This window comes from Vipera berus, assembly GCF_964194415.1.
Source record: "Vipera berus genome assembly, chromosome: Z".
NCBI lineage: Eukaryota > Metazoa > Chordata > Lepidosauria > Squamata > Viperidae > Vipera > Vipera berus.
The window spans coordinates 56,406,187-56,426,108 of NC_138205.1; the positions used below are offsets into that span (position 1 = coordinate 56,406,187).

At 41.8% G+C, this 19,922-nt stretch overlaps 1 protein-coding gene across 1 annotated transcript in view; it reads right to left on the reverse strand.

The window, feature by feature from the left end:
• Positions 1 to 247: 247 nt before the first annotated feature.
• FRRS1L (ferric chelate reductase 1 like) overlaps positions 248 to 19,922 on the reverse strand; it is a gene marked incomplete at both ends in the record, with an annotated part of 85,736 nt that continues 66,061 nt past the window's right edge. The window contains 2 exons of the mRNA XM_081343494.1: positions 248 to 315; positions 14,820 to 15,066. Of these exons, the coding sequence (XP_081199620.1) occupies positions 248 to 315; positions 14,820 to 15,066 (315 nt within the window). The remainder of the gene's footprint in view (positions 316 to 14,819; positions 15,067 to 19,922) is intronic.

The window sequence follows — 19,922 nt, forward strand, 5'->3', positions numbered from 1 at the left end:
ACAATCCAGTTACCTTTTTAAAAAACCATATTTGAGATTGTTAAAGGTATAATTTTGAAATATTAGTATTGGCAAAAGTTTTTTTAATGTTATATGAAATTAATTAGAGAAATAGACCAGAACTTTATGCCAATGTTGATTATTTGACATCAAAGGAAAAAGAAAATGGATGGACTTTACAAACAAGGAGATAATTATAATAGACAGGCTGTGTGTGTCAGAGCTGCCATCTTTTGTTCACTTCTGTTCACTTAGATACCAATCTGTCATACTTTATAGGGAGAGGTGAACTCATGGGGGAATCAGAAGGGGAACCTGTATGGGAAACCAAACATGATAGTCATGCTGTCCTGAGACATCTGAAGGCCATGGTCCTGGGAATGGAATGCAGCACTTATCCATCTACCAACAACAACAGGGACCATTATTAAAACATCTTTTCTAAATGTGACTGGACAATGGGAAGGGGTATCTTGGGAAGGGCAATGCAGCATGGGTGCTTTCAGTGCGGCAAGAAGGGCCACCAATTGATTGCTCCTCACAATGCCAGACCCCCACCATAGCCCAAGAAACACCTAAGAAGGTGAAAGCGATGTTTAAAGGCAGAGAGGGCGCCTTGAGAGGAGTGGAGATCATAGAGTTCACTCCATCATCCAGCGATGGCAAAGGTCCTCCAATCACAGGCCCACCAGTGGATCAGGACAATGACAGCACAGATGACAATCTAAGTGACCCCAACATCCTAGTAAGATCCAAGTAGAGCTAACAGTGGCTTCCTCAGGATGCAAAGACATACTAATAGTCCTGCTGGCCAAGACTGAGTGGCTTTACGTACCAGCATTTCTTTTAGTCCAAGAGGTTCCATCTTTGGTTATAGGAGGAGAGATGTTACCTCCCGTTGATAGAGCACGCAATCTAGGCGTCCTCCTAGATTCACGACTCAGTTTTGAAGATCATATTGGAGTCGTGGCTAGGGGGGCATTTGCCCAGGTTCGCCTGGTACGTCAGTTGTGCCCCTTTCTGGACCGAGATGACCTACGTACAGTCACCCACGCACTCGTTACCTCCCGTATAGATTACTGCAATGCTCTCTACATGGGGCTGCCCTTGAAGACCACCCAGAGGCTTCAGCTGGTGCAGAGTGCGGCCACGTGGGTAGTGATGGGAGCACCCCGATACTCCCATATTACACCCCTCCTGCGTGAGCTGCATTGGTTACCGGTTGTCCTCCGGGTGAGATTTAAGGTGGTGGTACTTACCTTTAAAGCCCTACATGGCTTAGGCCCGGGATACTTGCAGAACCATCTGCTGCCGGGAATGACTTCCTATCGCCCAGTGCGCTCACACAGAGAAGGCCTCCTCAGGGTACCGTCGGCTAGACAATGTCGGCTGGTGACCCCCAGGGGGCGGGCCTTCTCTGTGGGAGCGCCAGCCCTATGGATCCAGCTCCCCCCTGAGCTTCGGATGGCCCCAGATCTCCAGTCCTTTCGCCGCGGTCTCAAAACACTCCTTTTCCACCAGGCTGACCTGGACTGACAGGGATTTTAATTATGTCTTTAATTTTTAACTTTAATTTTTAACTTATTTTAATTTTAATTTTAATTCATTCTACAGGGGCCATTAATTTAATTTTCTTTTAACTTCTGTATTATTGTATGTTATTGTTGTTAGCCGCCGAGTCCTTCGGGAGATAGGGCGGCATATAAGTCCCAATAATAAATAAATAAATAACCCAAGTGTAGTGGAGAAGCTTGGACTGCAGCTTCAGGAGCTAAAAATCCCAACAGCTTTCACACAGCTAGATGGCTCACTAGCAGGGAGGCCAGCAACGTTTATGATTGAGCTGACAGAAGTAAAGATGGGGAGTCATGAAGTGGCTATTTGATTTATCATGACCACCCCATCAGTGGCGTAGCATGGGTTGTCAGCACCCGGGGCAAGGCAAGTAATTTGCGCCCCCAACCCGTGGATTTTAACACTCGAGTCTCTTCCACTAGATTAGTTAAAGAAACCCTTACCCCCTAAGCACATGTATTGTTTGTTATGAAAATACTGATGTAATTAAAGTAAAATGCATCTAATGCGCCCCTCCAGATGTTGCGCCCGGCCCCCCTGCACCCCCCCACGCTACACCACTGGCTTAAAGGAATGCCAGGGACGACTATTGCTCCCCTTGTGTGTTCATCAAAACCCTAAATAAAAAACAATTGGTGTGTGATGCACGCCTCCCTGAATAAAGGTGGGCCGGGGCGAATGAATCTCTGCCCCCCCCCGCTTCCGTTTGGATTGGTGCTTTGAGAGGGCTGCCTTCGGGTCAGCGATTTTCAGAGTTCAGCCGCAAATACTCAAGGCTTTTGATGTGCGCAAAGTAGCTTCAGATTCCCTGGGGAAAAAGAAGCGAGCGGGGTGGGGTGGGGTGGGGTGGAGGGAAATAAAAAAAGGCGAGTAACTCGTCCCTCGAAAACTTAACCCGCCGTTCCTTTTCCCCCGCCATGGCAGCCGCAGGTGCAGCGGGGATTAACCACGGCGGGGAGCCACGTGGACACTGTGGCGTCCCGCTCCGCCCCTCCCGCAAGTGAGTGGCTGATCTTCCGCGAGGCTCGTAAGCCGAGCCTTTGCCGGCTGCCTCCATCCCCAGCTTGGCTTCGCGCGCGATCGCGGAGACGAAGCGGCAGAGCCCACTCGGGCCTTCCGAAGCGCCGCTGAGCAGGCCCTCCTTGGCGCCTTTGTTTGTTTTTTTTTTGGCCCCGGGTGCGAATCCGGCACGGAAAGGGCGGCAGTGGCGCTGCTCTTCTCTTTGCCCCGTCCCAACGCGCCTTGGCCTGATCCCAACGGGGCGTCGGCGGACAGAGAGGTGCCGGTGCCGGCGGCGGGATCGGACGCGTGGCCGGGCTTGACCGGCTGCCGTCCCCCCACTACCACCGACCCTCGGCGAAGCGGAATCGTCCCCCTCCGGCGAGCTTAATGGGCGCCCCCCCAGATGTTGCGCCCGGTGCGGCCGGCCCCCCCTGCACCCCCCACGCTACGCCACTGCACCCCATGGTACTTGGACTGGCATGGCTGCTAAAACAAAATCCATCCATAGACTGGAAAAGGAAAGCATTGAAAATCCACCCAAAATTCTCTGGACAGGAAACCACAGAGAAAGTGAAACAATGTAGCCGTTTGTGGCTTATTAAGAAAGCAAAAGGGAAAAAAACACAGCTTCAGGCTAAGAGCAGGAGGAGGCAATTATCTATTCTTAGTGAATACCAGGGACTGGAGGATGTGTTTAGTAAATGAAAGTTGGATGTGCTCCCCTCCCCCCACCATTACATGGGCTGTACAATAGAGATCTTACCCAGGGCCAAACTACTAAAGGCCAGACTTTATTCGATGACACCCAGAGAGTTAGAGAAACTCCAGTCTTTCATTGACAAGAATTTAGCCTGAGGTTCATCCAACTTGGAAAAGTGTGCATGGCTGCCCGACACTAGTACTGTTTCAAGAGAAGAAAGTCTGGTCTCCTAGAATGTGCAAGGATTACTGCAGGCTTAATGCAGTTTGCATGGAAAATGTGTATACCTTGCTGTTGATGAAAGACTTGATGAACCAGTTGTCAAAAGAAAAATCTTCCCCAAACTACTATAGAGTTCGCATCAGGGAGGGGGACGAATGGAGAACTGCCTGCTGGGGTGTTTCCAATTTCAAATCTTCCCACTCGATCTACAGGGAGCCTTGCCATCTTCATGGAACTAATTAATGAAGTACTGGAGGAACACCTATATAAGGCGGTCCCAATTTATCTGGACAACATTCTGATTTATACCAAGACCATGGACGAGCAGTTTAAGCACATTAGGACGGTCCTTTAGAAATTGTGCAGCACAGCACACCATTACCAAGTTGTCTAATGCAACTGGACTACTTGGGATACGGTATCTTGCACTAAGGGGTGGAGGTGGGCCCAGAGAAAGTGTGAGCAGTACTCGAATGGGAAGCTCCTTGCATTAGGAAACAATCACAAAACTTTCTGGGGTTTCCAGAAAGCAATTCATCATTGCTTTTGCCCAGATTACACTACCAATCACCAATTTGCTAAAAACCAAAGGGGCAAGTAAACTGCGACTGAGTCAATCATTCAAAAGTACTATGAAGTGTCAAGCAGCTTTTGTAAAGCTCAAAAGAATTTTCATTGCAGAGTCCATCCTTAAACACCCCAACCTGGATAAGCCATTTTGTCATTCAGGTGGATGTCAGTGATGTCACTGTAGGGGCTGTTCTCCTCCAAAAAACCCCAAGGGGTCCTGTAACCATGCACCTACACTTCTAGGAAACTCTTAGAAGCTGAGTGCAGATGGGCAGTGTGGGAGAAGGAAGCCTATACTGTATGCTGGGCCCTAATGATTTGGCGATATTTACTTAAGGATAGTAAGATTTCTTTTGAGGTGTGGATGAACCACAAAACTTAGAGGTACTCAGAATACCATGAAAGCTGTCTCTCCCAAACAAGTGAAGTGTGTGCTGTACTTTCACTAGCTTAATTTCTCCCTGTGCTATTTGCCAGAGGGTGGTAGTCCCTGGCTGACACATTGTCTCGACAACCACAAGGGTGCCCCAGAGAGGATCATCTCTGACAGAGGCATACAGTTTACATCCTGCTTTTGGAGCAAATTTTTAAAATTATTGGGAACATCCCAAGGGCTTAGCTCCTCACACTATCCCCAAATGAATGGAGGCTGTAAATGTATGAATGGTGTACTAGAACAATGCCTCCGTTGTTATGTCAGCTACCAACAAGACAATTCGTCTGACCTCTTCCCTTTCAAGAAGGTGGCCTATAACAATCCCATGCACTCCAGCACTGGATTTGCACCATTACATGTGGTGATAGGGCAAGAGTTCATGGCTATGCCAAAACTCCCATGGCAGACCCCCTAGAATAGCTCTCTTGCTGACTGGATGTCATCCGTACAAAATTCTTGGCTGATTATTTGCAAAGTGGTCCAATATCTAGTTCTATGGAAGCATTTCCCTGCTTCTGAATCCAAAAACTGCAAATCTTTACAAGCATGATGCGTTGATTCAGGACCTACAAGTCACATGACAAATGACAGAAATTTCTTTATTCACCTTGATGAGAATAAAACAGAAAAAATTACCACAGCTAATGGCCAAATAATGGAATTAAAAAGACTATTTTTTTTACCATCCTACTTCCCAGAGTGTCACCAGAAAGATACCTGTGAAAAATGTCCTGATGTCCTGTTCTTAAAACTAATCTTTTGTCAGTAAAGAAGTTCACTGTAGTGTATGCTGCTAAGCATACACAGGAAATGCCAGCGCAGCAGGGGGCTGGACAGCTCCAGGCAATAACTGCTTAGGCGGGAAAGCCTGAACGGAGTGAGTCATTGACAGCCCAGGCATGGTCAGCTCTGGCGGGAAGCCAGGGTTTAAACCTATTGGCCACCTGCACTGGCGGGAAGCCCAGGTTCAAATCTATTGGTCACCATTCACCTGGACAGGTATAAGAACGCCAGGTAAACCCCTTTGTCCCCAGCTTCATTCCTGAACCTAAATAAAGAAGTACTACCCAGCTCAAGTGTCCGTCTCTCTGTGTGACCACGCGACTTTGCAGATCCCATGTAAAATCCACTTGCCTCATTCAGAGTTTCCACAACCAATATCCAGACAAGCCTAAATAATTCCTAATTTTTCTTTCCATTTTCTCTTTTCTCCTCTCCAGGTTTAGCTCTTTTCAAAGGGGCAGAATGTCAGAGCTGCCATCTTTTGCTCACTTTTCTGCTTCACTTAGGTGCCATATGTTAAGCAGGGGAGAGGTTCTTGGGGGGAATCAGAAGAGGAACCTGCAAGCAAGATATGGGAAACCAAAAGTGATAGTTGTGCCATCCCGAAACATCTCAAGGCCGTGGTCCTGGGAATGGAATGTAGCACCTATCCATATATTGACCACAACAGACACCGTTACCAAAAAATCTTCTCTAAAGGTAACTGGACAATGGGGAGGGGTTTGGCTTGAGAAGGTGAAGTTAGCCTAAGGATTTTCACGCTTAAATCTTTAGTTCTAGCTTCGCATTACTGTAACCATTTAGCTTTTAGTAAAAGTAACCTTTTTATTACATATGGAGTCAAGAGTAATTCTTTCCTAAAGGATCAAGTTTGGGCCAGGTCTGACAGTGTGACTACCAACAGAGGAGAATATTTGTAGTTGAACTGTGGGGTCCTTGGTGCATTCTAAGCTTGGTTGTTTTCTTTCAGATATTTCATTATCCAACTACCCAACTACGTATTCACATCAATTCTAGAAGAGAATGGGGCATGCTTTCTGGCATTCACCCTGTCAGTATTGGTGGGAGTATTCTTGATGATTCCTGTTCTTTACAATTTGATTGAATTGGTATTTCCTTGATTAAGATATAGTTTACTTCTTGATGTTTGGTCTAGTATCAATCTTGATCTTAATTTTTACTTATCTGGGTGTTGATTGTTGGCATAAAATGTTTTAGTCTTTCAGTTTTTCATTGTCTCTTGAATGATATGTAGATATTGTTTATCTTTATGTGCCTGTTGATGGCTAAGTCATAGGCTTCCAGGTATTCTTTAGCATTTTTGGACTTAGCTTGGTCTCAGACACCCAAAGTTTTCCAGTCGAAACTATGGTAAAGTGTATATATCCTTACAGTATATATTGTAGGTGACAATGTTGTGAAAATGTGACAGTATTATAGGTTTTTGTAGCCCCAGGGGAAAAAAGGGAACCATCCACAACATATAATGTAAGGACTGCAACAGCCACTCTATTGCACTATACAGCATAGACAGAAAACCAGCAAAAGTGCATCCATGAAACAATCAAAAAGTTAAAAGACCACAAAACTTCCTCACTGGCAATCAGCAGCCAGATAAGCAGGGATTAACACAAAAATTAATATTAGACCAGTTAATACTAGATCTGGAGTGGGCTACATGTGAGCTGGTGTCATATTGCAATATGGGTTTGGATCTGTGCAAGGCCTCCCAGGAACCCCCCCACCTCCTGAGGCCACCTGTACTCCATTTGCATGATGACTTAAAGATTTCAACAGAGCGATGCAGTTAAGGACTTTAACTAAGACAATCACATGGATGCCTCATGGCCACAGCTTAAGACCATAATTCTGAACTCAGTTGTCTTTGTAGGCTGAGGTCTTCCTGTAGCATTACAAAATGTTCCAAATGTAATTAATGGTGCAGCATATTGTACAAAACACAAAACTAGGAGATTTGGAAGGATACTTTTGAATCCTTCTCTGACAAAAGTAACATGAAGTAGAAAACACATTTTCTACCAGAAATATATTCAAAAATGAATAAATAAAGGAAGTAGAATTAGACAGAAGATAATTTTAAAAAACCCTCTAATGTCCAATGAAACTATACCTGTCTCTATACATAAAAGGGCATTTTGGATATTTTTGGAACCATCAGCATGACTTGAATAAATTTATTTTGAATAAATAAACATTAAGCTTTGTAAAAAACAAACAAACCCTGATTTGGTTGCCACAAAGAAGCTGAGGGACTACCTTAGTTTGGAAACCGTGCAAGCTCTAGGGATATAATGGATTCCTTTTGTGCAGTAAAATTTTACAATAGCTATAGAGGTACACAGTGCAACACTTGCCCAGTAAGGAGAGAAGAATGGAATGCCTTCTAAGATATTTATAGATGTGGACCTGCTCAATTTGAGTCCTGTTTGTCTACTGTTTGTAAATTTCTGATAGTATACTGATAGCTTTTGTTCTGTACAGAATAAATACTTTTCTCATGTTCACCTGTGGACATAATAAGTACATTGTTGGTATACAGTAATGCTGGAATTGCACAATCAGCTAGAATAGGTAGGTGATGGGTGGCAACAGCAAACACTTGGATTATTGTATTTAAATAGACATTAGAAAGTAGTGGAGATAATATGGAATCTTGTCTTACATCTTTATAGATTGGAACAGTTTTGGATAAATTTCCCCAAGGATTACATCTAATTCTCAGGGAGGTATTTGAATAAAGTGACTAAATAAATTAGGAGCAGGTTTTTTTATCAATAATGGAAAGTTTCATACTGTCCCACAGTCTCTCCCTTGGTATTAGGTGAAAAAATGACTTAGAATCAACAAAAGTTGCAAACAGGAGACACAGAATATTTTTTCCAAATGATAGAGAACTAAACAATGACCTACCATTGACTGTTCCTCTCTAAATCCAGCCTGTAAGTTTAGAAGAGTTTATTCGTGAAGATTAAAGTGGTTTTTTACCCAAAACATCTGTTGGTGGAGTCAGGGAGAATTTTTTAATATATAATACAACATACATAATTATAATACCTGCCAGCAGGACCTCATGAGAGCTCCTGCAGATTCTCCACAGTTTTAGGCTTAGAATGGTTTCTGAGCCAGAAGAAACTTCCCTGGGAAATGGGAAGTTCTGAAAATCAACCCTCTTGCTCCCCTGAATAGCTAGATGCTATCAGACTGCTTCTTGATGAAGAAGTAATCAGGTGAGTCCTGGCTGGGGTGGGACAACCATGCAAGTTCACTGTGGAAGAACCAGCCGTTTATTCGGACATTAAGGGACACCACCAGTTCTTAAGACACTTATTTCTCAATATATTACCTTTCTGGTCAAGAGAGACATCCTCTAGTTGCAGCTTGTCATTTCCTTTTTGTGAAACTATTGTCATTTCTGAAGCTTTGTAACTTTAAAAATGGTGCGGAGGAATCAGTTTTTCCGAGCCAAACTAAAGAAGCTAGAAATCATTATGGAAACTATTTTGGAAACTTAAGGATATAAATCTTCGGAGGACTCTATATGGCTGATTGATTATGTGGATTTCTCTGTTCTTTTTTTTTGTCCTTAAAACAAAGGATTGTTTAAATGAGGCTTTGCTGTGAGGGGAGAGTGAAACAACACCTTTGATTGATTAACAGCTTTGATTGATCCAGACTGTGCCTTTTTATTCTTTTCTTTTCCTCGGTCAGTACCATAAGTGACCACAAGAGGAAGCCAAAAGATTGTGATATGGTTAACCATTACTTTTTTTTTACTAGTTTTGCAAATTAATTGGATTTATAATAATTTTAAGTTATAATTTATAACTTTAAAGTGTTTAACTTCAAATTTTAAGCTTTATCTTTATATTAAACATGACAACTAGGAAAAGAATGGAGAAGACTGAAAGATTATCAGGGGAGTTATAGCTCTTAAAACCATTTTTGGATGAATATATAGCCAAGACACATGAGTTAATTCAGAACGTGGGAAGAAGTATCGATTCTTTAGTGAAAGAGCTGCATGGTGAAATACAACACTTGGCTGGAGAGATTAAGAAGGTGAAAGTGAGATCTGACTTTTTGGAACATGAGATGGTGAAGGTAAATAATTTGCTGGAAGCTGATTTGGACCAAAATGCAACTTTGCAATCTCAGATACAACAGTTCCAATTAAGATTTTGAGCTATTCCTGAACAGTCAGGAGAACATATTAGATTAAGGATGGTTAAAGCCCTGACTCAGCTGACCAATTGGGAAGAAAAAAAATATGAATCTAGAGATAGATAACATGTTCAGAGTAAACTCCAGATTTGCTACTATGAGAAGACTACCAAGGGATGTGTTAGTTCACTTTGTAAGAACAAGAAATCTTGTTTTGGATTGCCATTTTAAATCAAAACCGAGAATGGAAAATGTGGATATTATTGTGCAGAAGGAAATCCTGTTAAGAATTTTGAGAAAAAGGAAAACCTATGCTTTTCTTATTGATATCTTAAAGAAGAGAAAGATCCCCTTTCGTTGGGATAAACTCAAAGGAATGATGTTTTACCTAAATCCTTCTCTGATCATAACATAACCAGTGTTTTTGGTACTTAGAGGAAAGAGGTTGAATTATAGATGGAGACTATTTTGTAAAAGGAGGTGATTGTGAAAGATTGTAAAAAGATATTAAAAGAGTATTTTGATAATAATTTAGGTAGGAAAACAGCTTTAACAACTGTGTGGGATGCAAGCAAGGGTGTTATATGGGGTTATTTTATACAGTATAATAGTCTAGAGAAGAAGAAATCCCTGGAAAAGATGCAAAACATATTAGATGAGATTAGACAGAAAGAAATTGAGTTGCAAAAGACACCTACGGATGTAAAACTTTCACATCAAATTAAATTGTTACAGCAACAACGGTGTATGTTAATGGTTCAAGAAATAGAAACAAAAATGAAGTATGTGAAACAAAGACATTTTGAATTTGCCAATAAACCAGGGAGATGATTAGCATATAAATTAAGGAAGGAAAGGGAAAGTGTATAATTGAGAAAATTTGTGAAGGGGATAAGATAATAACTGATAATGAACTTGTTAAAAAGACTTTCTATAATTTTTTATTCTAACTTGTATAAAAAACAGGAGCTATATAGGTCTAAAATAGATGAATATTTTTAAGACAAAGGTTACCTAAGTTATCACAATTCCAGAGGCAACTTATGAATGACCCAGTAACAGCCTTCAAAATATCAGAAGCTATTAAAAAAAATGAAACCAGGTAAAGCTCCAGGACCAGATGACCTTACAAGTCAGTACTATAAATGCTTCAAGGAGGAATTTCTGCAGCCACTAAAGAACATAATGAATGATATACTTCAGGAGGGAAGGATATCCCAAACATGGAAGGAAGCCAGTATTGTGTTATTACCAAGGGAGGGTCAGGATCCTACAAAGACAAAGAATTACAGACCAATTTCACTATTGAACAATGACTATAAACTCTTTGCCACAATCTTGGCAGAAAGTCTAAAGAAGATTTTACAGGTTCATGAAGACCAATCTGGCTTTCTGCCAAAAAGACAGTCAGGGGACAATGTGAGGACTGCTCTGAATATTACTGAATACTTACAATACCACAATGAGAAAAAGGCAGCTTCAATATTCCTAGATGCAGAGAAGGCCTTTGACAATTTAAATTGGGCTTTCATGTTTAAAGTTCTGAAAGAAATGGACTTTGGAGAGAGCTTTGTTCAAGGAGTTAAAGCTATTTATACATCACAGCAAGCAAAATTGTTATTAATGGTGATTTAACTGATCCATGTGACATTCAAAAGGGTACAAGACAAGGATGCCCCTTGTCTCCCTTGTTGTTTATTTTGGTGCTGGAAGTTTTGAATAGAGGCATTAGACAACATGAGAGAATAATGGGTATACATATCAAGAAAGAAGTTTACAAATTGAGGGTATTCTTTGACGACTTGGTTATATTTCTACAGGACCTAAAAAATAAGATAGAGTATATGTTGAGGAAATTAAATGTTTGGGGTTCTAGCAGATTTTAAAATAAATAAACAGAAAACAACAATGTTGATGAAGAATATGTCCTCCCAGAATGGTGCTATATTGAGTAAAAGCTCTGGTTTCAAGGTTGAGAAAAAGGCAAAATATTTGGGGGTTATGCTGACAAATACAAACACAAAATTGTTTCAAAATAATTATGTACCTCTTTGGAATGATATAAAAAACGATTTACAAAGATGGGACAAATTACGTTTATCACTATTGGGCAGAATTTCAGTAATTAAAATAAATGTTTTGCCAAAGATGCTATTTCTGTTCCAGACAATACCAATACTTGCAAAGGACATTCCATTTAAACAGAGGTGGAGGGATATCTCTAAATTCATGTGGCAAGGAAAGAAACCAAGAATCAAATATAAGTTATTGCAAGATGCCAAAGAAAGAGGGGTCTGGGTGTACCAGATTTGAAATTGTATTTTGATGCATGCTGTTTGGTTTGGTTAAAAGAGTGGGTGAACCTCCAGAATAAGAGGCTGCTCAATTTGGAAGGCCATGAATTAAGGTTTGGATGGCATAGGTATTTATGGTACGATAAAGTTAAAATGAATGTTTATTTTAATAATCACTTTATTAGACGTGCCATATTAAGAGTTTGGAATAAATATAAAACAAGGGTTTTTTAAATGAAATTGTCCCTATGGGTGTCTCGCCAAGAAGCTTTTTTTAGAAAAGAAATGATGAAACAGGACTGGTGGATATATGGTAAAGAAGTATCTTTCAGTTCTGGAGACCCCAACCTCAAGTCTAGGGAAGAATTGGAATTAGAAGGTCACGCTTGTCACTGGTTTACATATCAACAAATGAAGGAAAGATTTAAACTAGACAAAAAGGCCATGGTTTTGAGTTTGCTAAAAGTGAATTGGAAACCCTGTGTGATAGTAATGATCATATAATTGCCAAGGTCTATAAAATGTTATTAAAATTGAATTTGGAAAATGAACATGTAAAACACTGTATAATCCAGTGGGCAAGAAATTTTTGGTATAATGTGATGTTTGAACAATGGGAGAATAAGTGGATAAAAGGTTTAAAATTCACATTAAGTTATAACCTAAAAGAAAGTTTCTACAAAATGATGTATCTCTGGTATTTAACACCAGATGTTATCGAGAATATATAAAGGTATTTCAAATGAATGTTGAAAATGTAAATATAAAGAAGGCACTTTTTATCATTTATGGTGGACATGTGAAGAAGAACTATTGGAGTAGGATTCATATATTAATAGAGAAAATTCTTAAAGTGAACATAAAGATTAAACCAGAAACTTTCCTTCTGGGCCTAATGGACAGAGAACTGGGAAAAAAAATGGAACTCTGATTTTATATATGGTAACAGCAGCAAGATTGCTCTATGCACAAAAGTGGAAGGATGCCTCGATTCCCACCATGGACGAATGGTTACAAAAGCTGATGGAATTAGCAGAGGTGGCCAAATTGGCTGTGCTGATAAAAGAAAAGAACGTAAGTACTTTCATTTCTTCTTGGAAACCGCTTCTGGACTTTGTGCTTCAGGTGGAAAAAAATGATATCATGATTTTTGGTTTTACCGATTAGACTGATTTGCTGATACAGAAATGGCTAGTGCATACTACTATAGAAATGTAAAAAGTTGAGATTTACTGCAACAGAGTCAGAAGTCAATGCCTTTTGTTTCTTCCCCCCTTTTCTTCACACCATTTTTGTTTTCCCTTTTTCTACTGTTGTCCCCCGCTGGATCATGGAGAAAGCTAGAGAGTTCCAGAAAAACATCTACTTCTGCTTCATTGACTATGCTAAAGCCTTTGATTGTGTGGATCATAACAAACTCTGGCAAGTCCTTAAAGAGATGGGCATACCAGACCATCTTATTTGTCTCTTGAGAAACCTATATGCAGGCCAAGAAGCAACAGTGAGAACTGGACACGGAACCACTGATAGGTTGAAAATTGGGAAAGGAGTCCGGCAAGGCTGTATACTGTTGCCTTGCCTATTTAACTTATATGCAGAGCACATCATGAGAAAGGCAGGGCTAGATGAATCAAAAGTTGGAATTAAGATTGCCGGAAGAAACATCAACAACCTAAGATATGCAGATGATACCACTCTAATGGCAGAAAGTGAAGAGGAACTAAAGAGCCTCTTGTTGCGAGTGAAGAAGGAGAGTGCAAAACTTGGGTTGAAACTAAACATTAAGAAAACCAAGATCATGGCATCTGGCCCTCTCAATTCCTGGCAAATAGATGGGGAAGAAATGGAGGTAGTGACAGATTTTATTTTCCTGGGCTCCAAGATCACTGCAGATGGGGACTGTAGCCAAGAAATTAAAAGACGCTTGCTCCTGGGGAGGAAAGCCATGGCAAATCTAGACAGCACACTAAAAAGCAGAGACATCACCCTGTCAACAAAAGTGCGTATAGTCAAGGCTATGGTCTTCCCAGTTGCAATGTATGGCAGTGAAAGCTGGACCATAAGAAAGGCTGAGCGCCAAAGAATTGAGGCCTTTGAACTCTGGTGCTGGAGAAGACTCCTGCAAGTCCCTTGGACTGCAAGGCGATCAAACCGGTCAGTCCTAGAGGAGATCAACCCTGACTGCTCTTTAGAAGGCCAGATCCTGAAGCTAAAACTCAAATACTTTGGCCACCTGATGAGAAGGAAGGACTCACTGGAGAAGAGCCTAATGCTGGGAAATATTGAGGGCAATAGAAGAAGGAGACGACAGAGAATGAGGTGGCTGGATGGAGTCACTGAAGCAGTAGGCGTGAGCTTAAATGGACTCCAGAAGATGGTAGAGGACAGGAAGGCCTGGAGGAACATTGTCCATAGGGTCGTGATGGGTCGGACACGACTTTGCAACTAACAACAACACTGTTGTCCCCTACTATTTGCTTTTGTATTTTCACATTTTATGTTATAAATGAATAAAACTTAATTAAAGAAAAAATAAACAATGACCTACCACTCATTGTTCCCCACTAAATCCAGCCTGTAAGTTTAGAAGACTTTACTCGTGAAGATTAATGTGGGTTTTTACCCAAAACATCTATTGGTGGAGTCAGGGGGAAATTGTTTATATAATACAATATAATTATATTGTATATAATTATACTTATAATACATAATGTAATATAACACAACATAACATAATCACACTTTAGCTTGGCACAATTTGTATATCCAGTCTTAGATCAGATTTTTGGGTTGTTTTACTATGAGTACATACCAGCAATCCTATTCAGGTGTTTCCCTCTCATAAGATAGAATATAATATATAATCATGTCAAAACTTAACCATGCAAGACCACTGTATAGTTTAATTTAGTCTGTGCTGTGTGTTTTGTAATAATACATAAATTAAGAATTAATTGATTGGTTTGATTAAGTGCCATTAATTGTTATTGACACTTAAGACCACATAGATTTTCTCTAGGAGGAGTATAACCACCCAAACAAAAAATGAACTTACCCTGAATTGCTGGGCCCCAAGCAAATAAATAGTACCAACTCAGATGGAGATCTACGATAGTTTCATCCCTGGGAACCTTCACTGGGCGCTTAAATCGACATGTGACACGATTATTTTCAAAAATACCTTCTTCATCTCTGGCAGGGTTTCTTTGGATTTCTTTTGCCCACTGACCAACATTGTAGAAGTGATGTATTCTGACTCTTCCATTATCATCATGAACACAGGCCATAACATCATCTCCACCCTAAATTGAAAAATGAACTAAGAATTTCACTTTCACTTTCTGACTCTAACAACATATATAATAACCAAAATAAGATCAAGTCAAATTGCTGTTGATAGACTAGTGCTATTTCCTCAACAAGTGGAAATTGCTATTTTCTCAACTAGTGGAATAAAGGCCACGAAATTTTATGGGAGAGAATGGGGCTGGAGCTGGCTTATACTAGCTCATAAGAGATGATTATTAATTTTTCTGTAATTTTGTGAGCCAGCTGAGAGCAGAACTAAGCAACAACACTTAGTGCACTGATCAGCTGTATGAAATCAAGTGTGGCAATGGATATGGGGCCATCAGAGCTGGTTGTTAAATATTGACCATGACATCACTGACTATATACTCTCCTTGTAGATAAAGTTTATTAGTTTCATTGAGGAAGGAAGGAAGGAAGGAAGGAAGGAAGGAAGGAAGGAAGGAAGGATGCAAAGTGCAGGGTTCCCCACTATGAAGTGGATGAGAAGGACCCCTATTGACCCACTGCACTCCCATATCCCACACCTACCTCTTTACCTTTACTCCTTGCATTTATCCTCTTTGTTTATCTGCCCAATGGTTAGGCTGGTGGCCGAAACTGTTGCCCTGATGCTGGTTGACACTGAAATGAGTAGAGAGTTCAGCAAGGGCTGGCCACCAACTAGAGATCGGAGCTGAGGCTGAAGTCATAGAACTGAGGCCCAGAGGTAGGGAGAAGGAGAAGGGACAAGCAAGGGCATGCTGAATCCGGGCCTCCACTTGTAATTCAGAGCTCAGAGGTGTTGAGCCAAGCCAATGGCATTTGCATTTACTTTTGCATTTGTATCATCTGAGGCAGTAACATCAAAAAGTTTCTCAGGGTGAAATTTGGAGGCAAGAGATGCTGAGCCAAGCCAAAACACTGGCAAAATCTGGTGAAGGAGAAAAGGCAGTGGGGAAGCACCAAAACTTGGTCCTACTCTGATCAGGAAAAGAGATTTCAAATGTGACAGTTGATGACAGTGGCAGGGGCAATAACAGCTATAAGACAATGGATAAAAATGCTGGTGTGGGTTAGGTTTGAAGAGCTGATTTGGAATTACATGGTGATACCAACAAGCCTAGAGACTGCTGACATGCTAGCCAGAATTGGATCCTATGCTTCTAGTAGGACTATTGGAGAGGGTGGATGGGTTGTTTTGGGGAATGGGGGGTCTATTGGGATAATAGCTGGGCTGGCAGTGGAGTTCACTGGACTTTGATGCTTGCGGATTTCAACCTGCCATTCTAAAATGTGGGGTCAGATGCAGCTATGGAGTTTATGGCCATCACAGCAACCATGGACCTGGCCCAAGTCATCCAGGGCTCAACTCATTGTAATGGTGATACATCTATTGGATCAATACACCCCCAGGCAATTAATGGAACTAGTTGGGTTTCAGAAGGAACTTGAGGTTATTCCAGAAAGCCTGATGCTAAATCTAGGTGAAGTCTTGGTGCTTGCATGGAATAACAAAGTGGCAGCATCTTTAGATCAGATTGCACCTAAATTACCTCTCTGTGTCTAGGGATCCCTATACTCCCCATGGTATAAATGTAATTAAAAGAAGTGGGCTAAAGCATTGCTGGGGAAAGACATCCAAGTAACTTCAGACGGCGAGCACCCCTTCCATTGTACTAGGTACTGCTCGATAGATGCAGGCCTGAGAGAGGTGGTCGTCTAATCGCTCAATGAAGTGATGGATTAGGGATTGCTCAGGCCACCCCTCTATTCGACCTGCTATCTTGCGAAACTCTCATACGTACTCCATGGCAGGGCTGCCGGCTTGTTTTATTTTTTGGATTTGTTCTCCTGCCTTGAGGCCAATGGATGGGTCCTCAGATCTTTCTCTCAGCCCTAGGAGGAAGAGATGGGGGTCCTCTAATTCGGGGGCTTGCTCATTATATAAATTGTTCAGCCATTTGGATGCTTCTTCCTCTAGGCTGGAGGCACTCACATTGACCATGGCGCCTGGGTCCGGGTAGAGATAGGCTCAGCAGTTCAAATGTGAGTGCACTTGATTGAGGAAGAATAACAGCTTTTCTGGGTCCCCATCGAAGGTTGCTCTGAAGGGTGGAATCATCATTGTCTGCTGGGGCCCCCAGTGTGGCTTTTGCACTTCCAGCTGCCATTGGCCCCACCTGATTGTTGGGTGGGTGGGGGTTGTTGCCATTCCCCCTGCTGCTCTCCTACTTTCTGCATCACCCCAAGTTGTTGCAAGGCCTCTATTAGTTGATGCAAGCTCAGAGGTTGTTAGCCTTCCTTTTTTTTGTATATATTTGATTGGTATTTTTTAACAGAACATAAATCATTCAGTAATTTGTAAACAGTATGTTGTCTGGGTAACATTTATAAGACAATCTTTAACAACTGATTTTTATAATCTATATTCCATATGTTAATTTCCCCTTTTGCCAAAGTATTTTTCTTTGTAAACATTAGATTAAAACAATTCTCATTATTTTGATAAACAACAATTAAGTATATAGTTTTTCCAATATTCCTATTTGTCATTTTAGTTGCCTTACCGTAAATCCTGTTACCGTGCTTGTTTCTGTTTATTTCTCCCCCAAATTCTAAATATTCTTACTAGTGACAGTTTTCTCAACAATTAATTACATTTACATTGGTGGATTTAATTCTATTTTTTCCATATAAGCCCTCTCATACTTTTATATTTCTTAATCAATAGGTAAAAAAGTAGAAAGAGAAAAGAGAGAGACAAAAAAGAGGAGGTCATCTTATACACCGGGAAAAAAACCAAATCAGTCAAGCGTCCCCGTTCTTGCAAAGCCGGGCCGCCCCGCGCAACTGAGCTATCTCTGGTGCGGCTCCGGGACACGGCTGGGCGGGAGTGTCAGGCGGCTCTTCCCACGCGAAGGCGGCGCTGCCCGTCAGCTCTTGGCCCGAGGGGAGGGCCTTGCGCCCACCGGACTCACCTGTCACCAGCACCGCTCTCCCCCCTGCGGGGATGCGCTTCTGCCGGGCGGTGCTGGCTGAGACGAGCCAGCAGGCAGCCGCCGTGAGCGGCTGAGGGGCAGCGGCAGGACGGCCTGGCCCAGCGCCTGCAGGACGGCCAGCAGCCCCATGCGCAGCAGCAGCCACCGGCTCAGCAACAGGTCCGAGTGCAGGAGCCGCACCGCCAGGCTGCCCAGGAAAAGCAGCCACACCGAGAGGCTGCACGCCCAGTCCAGCTCCATGAGGGGCAGGGCGGGAAGCCGGCCAGGAAGAGGGACCGGGAGCCTGGGCCGAGCGCACCTCGGCCGACAGTGAGAGGGAAGCAGCACGAGTTCTAAAAAAGAGGCTGCGGGCGGAGCTGCCCCGCCATGCGCCCAATGGGAGAAGTTCAAGGCCTGGGGGGGAAGCAGGAGGGGCGCCAGCCATGGCGGGGTGGCGGCTGCCCTCCGGCGCTGCCTGCCACCAGGGAAACGCTGTGCCTCGGGGGCCGGCAGAAGCGCGGGAGCAGCGGGAGGGCCGGTGGGGCCAGTCAGGCCTTCGCCTCCTCTGCGACGGACAGGGAGGGCAGGGCATGTAAGTATTTTCCGGCGTATAAGACGAAAAACCTTGAAAATCTTCTTAAAAGTCGGGGGTCGTCTTATATGTCGGAAAATACGGTATTTAAACTTTAAGCATTTCATTCAATAGATCTAATCATCTAATCCTTTAACTCTAATTCAAAACACATTTTTTATGCTTTTCTTATTGTCACATTTAAATAACTAAAACATTTGCTTTGTTTAAATCATTTCAACATTTTTTATAGAAAGGAAAAAGAAAAAAAATATTGTATTAGTTAAAAAAATTCATTCCTCTAAGAGTAATATATTCCAAAGTTTTCCCATTTCTTTAGCCATATTCAAACAAATGTTTCTTTTTTAAGTATTCTCTCTGATAAGTCCCATCATCTATTTTCTTGGTTTCCATTTGAATCTTTTTTCTCTGGCCATTACCTTTCTTAATCAGTGTATTTTGCTGCATCATTCGTTTCTCTGTAAAGTATTTTTTCTCATTCTTTTCCTTATCTTCAAAGTTGCTTGGATGCATTGAAATATCTCCCACTTGAATTAAATCATGATTTTTTATTTTATACGGTTCCATCTTTAAGTCACTATCCTCAGAATTATGTTCAGTCATTTCTACTGTCTTTTCCTGGGAAATTTCTTGGATTGAAATTAAGTTGGAGATAAGTTGATCCATACTCTCAAAGTTGTTCTGTATTTCTTTGTAGTTTAAAATCATGGTCCTTTGAAATAGTTGCCAATTATCATATGTTTCCTTCTGTGAAGTATTCATTGCTTCAGATTTTTTAGTCTCACTTTATTTACACAGCTGTACTTTTTAAGAACTTTGAAGGTCAGAGAGAAAAATCCTCACCCACCAGTAGGTGTTAGCATTTGCTTATGTTTTAGATCTTTCTAGTCTTTTTTTCTCTCTCTAAAGGGTAAGTTTCACTGCTTCCTGTAGCCAAAAGGAGGGAGTAGAAACCCCCTCCTTTTTTCCGGAGATCTCTTATTTTTGGGACTTTCTTCTTCAGGAAAATAGGTAGGGTAGAGAAAATCAATATTCTTACCCAGATTCAGGCATGCTGTTTAAAATCCACTTAATATAAAGCTTGTGACTTCCATTGTTTTCAGCTATGGCTGGACAATGGAGTTAGCCAGCCTTTTCTTCTGTTGGTTTCTGGAAGGCTTCTCCTGGACCGTTCGGGGAGACTGCAGTCTCTCCTAAGTCCTTGGGATTTCTTTCCTTCATTCCACCTCTTTGGGGTGGGTTCTGGCCCCTTAGGGTCCCCTACAGAAACAAATTTCAGCTGAAGGGTTCAGCATTC